This window comes from Lissotriton vulgaris, chromosome 5, assembly GCF_964263255.1.
Source record: "Lissotriton vulgaris chromosome 5, aLisVul1.2, whole genome shotgun sequence".
Taxonomy (NCBI): domain Eukaryota; kingdom Metazoa; phylum Chordata; class Amphibia; order Caudata; family Salamandridae; genus Lissotriton; species Lissotriton vulgaris.
The window spans coordinates 1697181663-1697193729 of NC_141693.1; the positions used below are offsets into that span (position 1 = coordinate 1697181663).

Sequence of the window (12067 nt, forward strand, 5' to 3'; positions counted from 1 at the left end):
TGCTCTCTGTTTGGTTCTATGGCAGAAGGAAACAGTGGTTGAGGGGGAAGTGACATGCCAGACCTCTGTGCTATGGCAGCGCTACCAGTTAATTCTGTAAACAACCTCGCGTTTCCTACGTGACCTAATGTTACAGCTAAGCAGAATCGCCCTCCTTTGAAAGAAATGATTATTTATTTACTGGAGAAACGCCTCATAGACCCTTGGATGATTCTAAATCACAAACTAATGCATACGTTATTCCACACTACACAACTTTATTTGCAAACCGTAACAAAAAATAAGGTTTCGCAATACAATAGGTCTCGCATTTGCGAGATTTTGATCTATTGGCATTGTAAATGACAATGCCTTTTATTTGTGTTTAAAAAAACCTGCAATAATAAAAGGCATTATCATTCACAATACCAATAGGTCAAAGTTTCGAAAATGCGAGACCTATTGCATTGCAAATGCTTGTGTTTTTTGGAACAACTGTTAACGCAAGCTAATGTTACAAGGCACTGTATTACTTCAAGCGCTCACCCTAACAATAAAGGCTTTGCCTTAATAAACCATTTACACTAATTTTAATGTAATGATGCATAAGCTGCCTCAGCAGCAGAGGAGTCTCCTTCCTGCATTCCACACTGTGACACTAAACTGGCAGCCACACAGGCTGCTCTGCAGGCTGAGTCTTCTTGTTACATGGATTATATGCAGACTTTTTGTCCTTAACTTCAAAATAAATTTTCACACCTCTGCCCAAGTCAGTTTTTAGGTCGAGCCAAGGACATTTCTTCCGAACATCGGTATTTGTAACTATGATTCCGTTTCGACTCTCCATTGTTTCTTTAATTGTATTCATTCCAATTTGTATTTTTTGTAGGCAGGCCATTGTTTGTTTAATTTGATTGGTTTTGATTAACTTTTAGGCACGGGAGAGCCAACACCAGAACTGACAGTTTCAAGTCCCAAAGTTGGCACCTCTATACGTTACATACACCATGCCCTCTCAGGCCCCTTACTTGTTTCTTTCCATGTGGCTGGGAATACCTGTTAAAATGAGATGTGCTATGCAAATTATACGCATCTAATCTAATGTCCAAAATAAGAAAAAACTAATTTTGTGTACAGAAAATGTTTTCAGTGTACACCAAATGAGCATTATTTAATTTGAGACCGTAACATATACGTGCCACGTATAGGACTTATATGTTCAAAGTATATTCATAATAAACTATCCCCTTCTCTTCTCTAATCGCACCAGTGGAATACCGTTCTCTGTGCTGTATGGTGTCCATATCGACATCCTGCAGTGGCTGTGTAGGTCAACTGAAAAGGGTGGCGCAGCCAGGTGGTGAGCACTGTGCAGTTTTCAGGAAGAGACATATATTGGGGCAGCTTGGCCCACACTGGTGTAGAGCAATATGCTGTGTGTCAACCCATGCAGTGTTCCCTATGATGTGTTTCGCCCTCCTCTGATGAGCCGACTGTGAGCGCATTGCTCCTAGAGTTAAGCGGCTCCTCCTGAGTGGTGCACGGGGGAACCAGGCTATTCCCTGCATGGTACATTTAAAGTAGGCAATGACGTTAAATGTATTTCTTTCTGGCGATAACAGTAAATGTATTGCTTTCTATTGGCATTTCTTGTGGTGTGACTTGATCCTTGTTAGATCCAAAGACCTTCCTTAATGTGATGTCTATAATAATCCCACCATAAAGAGACCAAGCATTTGCAATGCAATAGGTCTCATTACTGGAGCTATTTTCGTTGCAAATGTTAATGTTTGTCAGTTTTTCTTTTGTTTTTTAACAAATGTCCCAGCAGTAGCAGCAGTAAGCTGCAGTACCTTGTATGACTAATAGATGTACCTGTACAACTCCACAGGGACACCTAGTAACAGCCTGAAGTACTGCACTCTTGCTTTTTATTATTTATGCTACTGCTTAGATATTTTTTAACACAAAAAGCCAACAAACATTAACATTTGCAACGCCAATATCTCAAACTTTCAGTAATGCGAGACCTGTTGCATTGCAAATGCTTGTTTCTTAATGAGGTTTGTCTTTATATATGTTGCCTTTCCCCATATACTTTCAAATTAAAATTAGTCATTCTGAAGTCTTACTGGGTCACGTTGTTACTGTTAACTGTTTTGTAACCATTTCCATATCTCAGTACACAAGCTTGTTTGAATCATCTAGTACAAAGGGTAGTGTTACTCGGGGGCGTGGCGCAATTGAGAGGCCCCATTTGGTGTTGCCTCGAATGTTGACTTATCAGTGTTGATGTACTCTGGTGAACATGTATTGGATTCACTTTCATTATTTTCAGAAGAGGCCAGTGACTTTGAAGATTTGATCACTCATTTATCCTTCTGTTTTGGACCACAAAAGAAAAATTAGAAACACATTAGCAGGGGAGCATAAGGGAGAACTGTCATTCTATTGCTCACTTTGTACCAGTTCTGTGAATGAATTTTGGGGGAGGAGTTAACTAGTAGTATTGCATGCCTAAGCTTTGTTGTTGAGTTGTTTGAGAATGATTCTGCAAACAAAATACCGGGATTCTAACTATGCAACTGTATGCTTAATTGTCATTGATCTTGATTCAGAAGTACGATTAAGGCGTATATATGCTCATTTCAAACATAGTGTGACTTAACTCAGAGTTTTAATTGATAATCTTCAAAAAAGTATATTTTATTTATTATTTCTAGTAAAGCGAGATATCCAGGACAGTGATGAAGAAGCGGTGCGGGTCAAAGAGCAGAGCATACTGGAGCTTGGGGGACTCCTGGCCAAAACTGGGCAGGCTGCAGGTAACAAAGACCCATTTCGTGGCAAATGTGCATAACCATGTGTGCCTGGTCAGAAGAATTATAACAAAATCTGCAGGTTTGAAGGTGTAAAGATAAAGATGCACTTTATGTAGACGTGCGATTTTGAGTTATGGCTGTTTGGCCTTTGATGCCAAAATGGATTGTTACATATATAGGTTATTTTTACAGTGATGAGAAACCAAATTTAAGTTTGTCTGCTAAATGTACATTTCCACCTTTCCAGTGTTTTGGGAGTTAATAAGTAGCAGAATGTTATTGTCTTTCTTTCCTGAACGATGTAAATGCAACTATAAATAATTACCTCAGTGGTCTTTATTTTGCAATTTTGGTGGTCTATTGCAAGTGGTCAGTGACACTGACAATATAATGGTCTTCAGTGCTCTTGTTGTAGCACAAGTGCAATTGTTTCTGCTTCACACGAATAGAAAGAACGCTGAACATTCTTCAGTGGGGGCAAAACAAACAATATATATATTTTGAGGAAGTATAAGAAATAATGAAACAATTTTGAGACTATAGCTGCTGAGCAACACCCAAAAATTCGGAGTCACGCTGAGACAGACAATATTTGTACACAGCGCTAGTATGCCTCATGACCAGCAGCAGAATGGTATGCTTCTCTCAATCCTCAAATTAATCTAGCATAAATTCATGCTTTGTGGGATCATAGACTTGTATTCAGCAGTGCCTCTCCCTTATAAATGAGGCCAGCCTGTTCCGTTCTCTTTTACAAGTATGGTATACAGCTAGGGCAAGAAAAATGTTCCTACTGCTTCATGGTCTAAATACTGACACCTTTGCAGCTCAAAGAATAATAATCTTCTTTGCTCTATTTTTCTATATCTGGTTACTGACATTTTTAAGAGATGGAAAGAGCCATTACTTTAACAAGCATTGGAAATGAAATAGGGCTCGCATTCGGAAAGTTTGAACTATTGGTCTTATAAATGATTTTTTTTATTTATGTTATTTTTTAAAATGGCTAAATTAATAGCTTTGTCATTTACAATGGCAATAGTTATAACTTTCGCAAATGTGACACCTATAGCATCTGTATTGCAACATGTTTTGTATTTACGTGACTTAGATGTATTGATATTACAAATAACAATGGCTTTTAATTTTTTTGAATAATTAATACTTAAATAATTTATTTAATTTGTAATGGCAATAGCTTAAACTTTTGTAAATAACTTTTGTGAAGATTATGTTCAGTGTTTTTTATTGTGACGAAAATCCAAGAACAGAAGTAAAATATCATCTTTTTGTGATTTGTAATAAAGCGTGAAAGCTTGAAAACAGCTTGAAACATTGAAAGAACATATTTGAACCAGTGATGCTGTGGTTGCGCTGAGTGATGCTGTGGTTGCGCTGAGTGATGCTGTGGTTGCGCTGAGTGATGCTGTGGTTGCGCTGAGGGGAGCGGGACGAGAGGAGAGAGGTAAGAGGGTAGAGAGTAGATAGGAGAAGAGAGGTGAGAGAGAATGGGAGAGGGTTGAGTGAGGAGAGGGTTGAGTGAGGAAGAGGGGGTTGAGTGGGGAAGAGGGGGTTGAGTGGGGAAGAGGGGGTTGAGTGGGGAAGAGGGGGTTGAGTGGGGAAGAGGGGGTTGAGTGGGGAAGAGGGGGTTGGGTGGGGAATAGGGGGGAGGTGGGGGGAGTAGGGGGCAGTAGGGGGAAGAGGGGGTTGAGCGGGGAAGAGGGAGGAGTAGGGGGGAGAGTGGAGAGATAAGAGGGTCCGCGAATCCCTCATTTCAGTTCTTCTGTTGTGGGCAGTGGAGTATCTTTACTCGAAGCGTTTCTGCGCAGAAGATTTTACGCCTCTGGAGAAACTTCTACCCTTATACATGCACCGATATGGTGGTATTTCCTGCCCATTGCTCCGGGAAAGGTGATTTAATTCAGCCTTGAACTTGAGGTACAACTCCAGCCGAGTGGAAATGGGTGGTGTTTGTGAATAACCGGAAACAAGTTACCTTGGGTATGTCTACAAACGTTCATGGTATTCCTGTCCCGAAACGCTCACTCCCCATCCATGGCAGTGGACTTACTCTCAAAAAATCCTCTTGTGTCTAAGTACCCAATTCATAAAGCCATTTGCGCTCGTATCACACGTTTACATGCAAAATGAGCAGGCCTTACGACTGCTAAGCATTCACTAAAGGTAATCTAATGCTTGCAAATTCCACTACCCTTACCTAGTATCATCTCACATTAAAATCATCAAAATATGACGCTGAAGTTAATCACATGCACCGATGGGGAATGTGCGTTCAATTCCGCTCTGAGGAAATGCCAATACAAAGCACAGAAAAACTGTAAATGTGAATTCCCCGAGTTCATAGCATGACTAAATCACAACCATTGTAGGAAGAGAACAAGAGAATGCAGGGCGCTGTGCGAAAACAGGATGCATATAGAATTAAACTAACTGGTAACGATTATTTGTAAAGCATAAAAGAATCAGAAATATAGCCTTTTGAGCCAGAAAAGGAAGGGAAAAAAAAGATGCCATGTTAAAATAAACGCGAGACACGGCCTGGCGGCCGTGTAAAGTGAAAGTACGGCCGGCCTGGGCAGTGAAAGGGGAGGAGGGAGGAGAAATGCGAGTCACGGCAGCAGCAGCCTTTGATGTGCCGGCCAGCCGTGCAGTGAATAAGTAGGGGAGGAGAAATGCCGGCTGGGGGAAGCTTGAGATGCCTGAGGAGGCTGGTGGCTTTGATGTGCACGCGCTTTTTGCCAATGCGCTTGCGCATTGATCTTGTTTTTCTCGGGCACTGCAACAAATTGCCAAGATGGTTAAGCTATGTTTAAGCCACAATATAGCTCGCAGCTATGAGCAAGCGCATCAGCAGGCGAGCCCTAAAAAGTAGAGAGGCAGTTTTGCCCTGTGCCACCGAATCCCTTATACTCTCATTGCCATGCAGTGCTAAACTCTATTATTTTGGCAACAGTCCGAACGTGCTCTAGCATGCCCTACAACATTTTCTAATGGGGGAGACGCAAGGTGGAGACCTAGTCGGACACATAACAGAACATTGGCTATTCCAACACCTAAATAGATATTTTCAGCAACAATGGAAGGACATTGAAGAACTCCTAATGCATTTACCTCGCTGCTCTAAAGATACATTGCAAATTAAGGTATATTGTTGGTTAATATCTGCCTTCAAAGTTTTCTCATTTTAGGTATCCAGGCCTCTGACCACTGGTTTAGCTATTTGCATATGCTTGTGATGGCACTTTTTTGTGGATTTCGCTTAAATGTCAAAAGCTAAGTCATTAACATGCTGTTTAATACAAATACTTGTTTTGGTAAGTGGAAGGGGAATAGATTGGACATAATTTGCAAGCATTGGCATAGCCAGTAGATCTGACTTCTAATTTAAAAAGACATTCTTTTTATTTGTTAAGTAGTTTGTGAAAAGAACAGCTCCTTCTTGTAACCAGTGGACAGTGTGAGATATGAGAGGGTAGAAGTAGGGAGTAATATTTCCAGACTAAACTTTGCAGAGAGCCCCTGCTAGTGCTTTTAAAATTGATTTACATTTGTAAGTGCTTGGATGCACCCACACATTCATCTGCCCATGCACTCACACATCGTTCATGCACTCAGTCCCATTCTTACACTCCTGCAACTAGTCAGCCATTCATTTGCTCATTCTTGCATTCACCCACTTGCCCATCCACATTAACACCGAAATTAATCAGTGATGAATCATTTTCCAGACCCTTTTTCTTTGCTGCTTGTTTGTTTGAAGAGAGTAAGTACTTCTGGTAGCATGACTACTATAAGCAGTGTGAGTGCACAGTCATCATTTAGATTGTTTTAGTTTCCAACCATAAAGGCTTCTTGACTGATGCTGTTATCCATGCAGCAGCGACAAAGCCACTTCAGCCTTTTATACGCACGGCACATTTGCAAATGGCAAGCTTGACTGGAGCAACTATTGTACCGCACTGTGTGCGCTTAAAGTTCTGTACTTTTGCACTTGATAAACTAACATAGCAAAGCTTCAAAACCACCTACTGCTGGTATCACCCAGTGAGATGGAGTAGTAGCAACTTTGCTTAATGCAACAAACTTCAATAATCTAGAACAAATCTTCTTAACCCGTGGTCTGGGGGTCCACAAATCCTACTCTGGGCCCGCAACTCCTTAGAAAATAACTGATTAATGAAATGTATATAAAGAAGCAAAATGTCCAGTTGAAAATTTTAAAACATACTTTGAATGTTTAGCAATTTGAAATTGGAAACTAAAGATTCCAGGTATGTTTAGCCTATATTCTCGAAATGAAAACAGTTGCACGCTGGTAACAAAACTAATAATTAAAAACTGCAGTATGTTCATTTTTAAAGTGCACAATCTTTAGCTAAAAAATCAGTTCACTTTAAAACTTGCTCGTTCATACAGTTGAAGTAAAGGGTTGACTCTTCATCAATAATCTTTATTCGGTTTCCATACTTTTCTAGGCAACCATAAAAGCACATAATAAAAACGTTGCCCAATATATAAAAATATAAAAAAGACTGAATCAATTCTAAGTGCAGAAATTTAAACAGTACATAAAAGTTAATATTTTGTGCGGTTGTAAAATTCACAAAAGTGCTAGTGCGTCTCGAGTTAATCATAATTCTTACGGTATTTAATAAAAGCCTTTAAAAAACAAGCAATTGATTTGGCACAGAGTTCAGTATCTAGGCATTGTAAAGCAAGGAAAGCCGTACGACAAGATCGCAGGCCCATGAGTTTCAGCAAGGGTATAATCCACCTCCTTCGTGGGAACACGTAATAGCTGCAGAAAAATACTTCGTGCAGTGAAGATTGTTCTGAAATTTAACTCAAATGTGTAATGGTAGGTTGTTCCAAATGATATTAGTGACTAGGTAGAGAACATATTACTGTGGTAAGCATGGCGATAGCTGTGCGACTGAACACAATCCGCTCTCTTCTGCTTTAGATGGGCTTGACTCCAGTGGTGTGGTAAACCCTTATTCCAAAAGTAAAATTAATAATGCTCAGATTGACTATAGCATAGAAAATGAGTGGCCCTAATTTAATTTAGTGAAGCTCCAAGCTTCCTGTTAAAATTTAGATTAGTTTATAATGCTTATTTCTGTATTTTGTCATTCAAATTATTGAAAATGATTGGGCCTGGATGCCCAACTTCCAGTAACAACTCAGTGGGCGTCCCCAGTTTTAAATAAGCGGAAGTCCACAGAAGTCAAGCCTAAGAACCACTGATCTAGAATGTACATAGAGTATCACCAACCTGCCATACCTTCTGACTATACCATCTAAAACAGACAACTCAGACCATGCTGGTTTTTTTTAATCACAATTCAGGGCATCCCACATTAGTTCACCCTTTGGACTTGGATAAGCAAGGTATAACTAAATGTGGAGTTTCACCTGCAGCTAATGCCTGCCTCCACTCTTGCTCAGAAACGACACCCCTGCATGATTCCTCCACAGAGGACACTAACGTGTGTGGGAAGGACGATGAATGGGTAAAGTTCTGCACACCTTACCAACATGCTCATTCCCCTTTTCTATTGTAGAATATGTGCCTTTAGCATTCTTGATGCGAATGCAATTCTCTTGTTTATCACCCTTCCTTTGCATCAACACAGCCCTGAGAAGATAAGCACTAGTATCCCTAACTACTATGAACTTTCTTGAGGCGCACAGCCTTGACAATGGCTTGCTTAACAATTTCGAACACAAGTAGACTCTCGAGCACCCCCTTTTTCATCAATAGACGTAACACACTTTGGCAGAGAAGTGTTCCATAAACTTGGAATAGTATTCAGCCAGACCCAGGAAAGAGCAAAGTTGGTCTTTATGAGCTAACGAAGGTGCCTTCTCAATGGCTACTACCAATTTCATTTTAGGTTTGATCCATCCCAAGATAATGCGTGTCCCAGGTAATCCACTTGACATACTCCAAACTTGCACTTCTCAATGCTGTTGGACCTGCATGTTCTAACCTTTATAGTACTCCATTTAAGACACATTATGTTCTATTTTGGAATCCCACACCAGAATGTTGACCTGGAAAACACATTAGTTATGCCCTTTAACATGTTTTTCATCACTGTTTGGAACACAGACTATAAGGCACAAAACGGATTGCCTTAGGCTTCATAGCGCCATTAGATTGAAAATACATGAAAAGACAGCGCACCCTCAGACAAGCCACTTAACAGAATAGACATGTTTAATGCCCATCAGACATGGGGTTATACATTTGGAAAGGGGAGGGGGTCAGCTCAGTTAACACACTTTGGTTAGGTTTAACCACAGTTGTGCGAGAATCTCTGCTTAACCTCTTGTAGCTATAGCACAAACAGCCGACACTCTCCAGAGAGGTACATACTAACTTTAAACAGTACCAACAGTTTTAAAGTAAAGAACACATTGCAATAACATTCTGAACCCAATTTAGAAAAATTTGAAAAATGTAAAGAGCTAAAAGGCACCATGATCATAAAAAGAGCTATTTGGGGGGGGGGGGGGGAATGGCAATATAGTTTTAATTTTATTGTTTATGGCAAAAAGCTCCCAGAAGTTCAAAACTACAGAAAAGAGTTTTGGGTGGACTGGGACTTATGTGTAATTTCAGGCTAACTGTGATGGAACGGAGGTCGGATACACCAAGCAGGTTGTTCCAGTCAAAGGATTTACCGTTAGATTTGGTGTTCAACTACTGGAAGGGATTCTTAGGGGACCTCCTAATTCCTCAGAATAGTCTTCTGAGCAGCATGTCTCTCTCCAGACAGGTCACCAACAGGGTCTAGCCCTGTTTAGTCAGTTGGGCCCTCTTGGAGTCAGGAGGAATCTTACTTTTAGTGTCATTGAAACATTTTACCATGAGTCCACCTCCTTGACTGTTGGGGCCCAATTTCAGCACAATTAAGTAGCCCTTGAGTTCTTGTGTGAATACTCTACCTCCAGCCAGGGCTTCTTCTACAGGTGGAGTCTTCCCGGGTTCAAGAATGTTCTAAAAAGGTGGTAGGTGTGCCACATTTAACCTGTGCACTAGAAGGTAAGTGGAGGCAGGGTTGTGGAATGTAGTTAATATCTATTTGTCCATGGGGCAAGTTGCTTCATAAATCTACTCGTCCTGGATTATATGTATTATTTACATATAATCCAATGAATATTCGACCAATACTTCATATCATGTTTCAACTTTTTACATGTGCGACCTTAATGATTTCAATAATTTCTCGTGCGCAGATATGCCGATCCGGGCCTTTTTCTCACGCATGATGAATCAATGATGAATCAATAGGCATCCAGAAGATCTTAATTTTACCCAATGCATTTCGGGCTCATAATAGCCCTTCTTCAGGGGTTTGCCTTCCGCATGTCACAGCATAAACCTCCTTCTCCCCTCTAACTTAACTCAAACTTAACTCATGGAGTTCAGTCCAACGTTGAAAAGTGGATGAAATTGTTGGTGTAGTGAATAACAATCATGTGAAAAGCTGTGCAACCGGCGGTGGAGTGTAACTTCACTCCATCTTCTCTTCCAATCCTGCCAGAATCTGCAACATTGAAACTATTTTCCCAGTTCCACCCTCAACACTCATTGCCAGCTCGAGTGTTCATGCAGTTACTAGGAATGATGGCGCCAGTGGAATAAGTCTCCGGGTCAGTTATCAGATCTAGAATTGGTGGACAGCCACACATTGCTCTCTGCAGTGGTGGAATCCACAAAAGCTTTCCAAAGGGCAGCCCTTCTTTGACCCAGTTCCACAGACCGTGCTAACAGCAGACACATTGCTTACTGATTGGGGAGCTCATCTCATACAATTCAGGGCATTTGGAGACCCATCAAAAGCATCTTCACATACATCTAGAGCTTCTAGCGATATGCTCGAGGCATATGAGCTGCAGATAGTACACTGCATTAGATCGCCACCTGGTGTTGGGCTAGGATGATTGCTAGTCCTGATAGGTGACTCCTCCCTTGAACAGTACTGCGCATGGGCATCGGCTCCATCCTCAGATTGTTTTTTTCCGCCACTGGGTTCGGATGAAAGTTTCTCCACTCCGGCCAGGAACAGTTTTTCTGCAATTTCGACGCGCAGAACTTCATAAAACAATTACTACCTGCCTTCGACACAGACGGCGGCACCTTTCGATGCCTAAGTTTCCATCCTGGTCATCCAAGAGGGCCTCTGGGCCTATCGTTTGCGTGCGGCCTACACCATAAGGAAAGGACTCCATTCTGAAAATGCCCGAAATGTCAAGCAAAGTTTCCACATAGCGACCACCACGAGGTCTGTAACCTCTGTCTGTCGCCGGACCACAACGAGTCGACCTGCACAGCCTGTACCTCCTTCCGCTCGCAGAAAACCATCCGAGACCGGAGGGCCCGTCGACACGAGAGGAGATCAGCCCCAGCACCGGAAGACATCTTAGACGACGAGGCTCCACTTGTTCCCGAAGAAGACTCACCAGATCTCCAGATAGTCTCTGAGGCAGATGACTCAGACGACTCCATTCCATCGGGTCAGCGCGTGAGTACTATTGCCCCTGCACCACATACGCCCAAGATCTACTTCGAAAGTCTCGCCTTCCAGCTCGACTCCGAAGAAATCTTCCGGTGCCTCGACACCGACCAAGAGTCTTCCCTTGGCTCCGAAACAAGATCCTCCGCCTTCCGGTGCCTCATCACCGAGCAAGACTCCGTCGACACCGAAGCCAAAACACCCTTCGGCTCCGACACCGAAAGAAGTGCTGCCACCGAAACATGTCGGCCCCAAAACCGAAACCAAAAGACGCACCTGCTCTGAAGCCGCACACTGTGTCGAAAAGCTACAAAGCCTGTTTCTGAGGCCGCCGAACCCCGAACATGCCTTCCAAGCCAAAATCAACGCCTTCGTGCCGAAACCTAAGCCACAGGACCCTCTAATACCTCCTAAGGCTAAAGACACTCGACAACCTTCGCCGGCACCGGAAAAATACGCGCCGAAGAAGGTTGCGCCTCGAGGACCTTTTTCTACCAGATCCTCAACAGAAAAAGATCTTCGTCGACCCGAAAACAGTCAAGTTGGTGTCACACCACTCCAGAAGAGACCTGTAGCTACACCACCTACACCGGTGGTTCCTGCCAAGAAGGACTGTGCAACCTCTCCTCTGCACTTTTCCTTTCTTGTCTCTCCTCCTTCTCCCGCTCCTCCCTATGTTTCACCTCAAAACTCTCCCATACAATGAGAATTTGCCTAGCT

At 42.1% G+C, this 12067-nt stretch overlaps 1 protein-coding gene across 1 annotated transcript in view; it reads left to right on the forward strand.

The window, feature by feature from the left end:
• PSMD11 (proteasome 26S subunit, non-ATPase 11) overlaps positions 1-12067 on the forward strand; it is a 413573-nt gene that overhangs the window by 49668 nt on the left and 351838 nt on the right. Inside the window, exon 2 of the mRNA XM_086923842.1 lies at positions 2703-2804. Coding sequence (XP_086779968.1) covers positions 2703-2804 — 102 coding nt within the window. The remainder of the gene's footprint in view (positions 1-2702; positions 2805-12067) is intronic.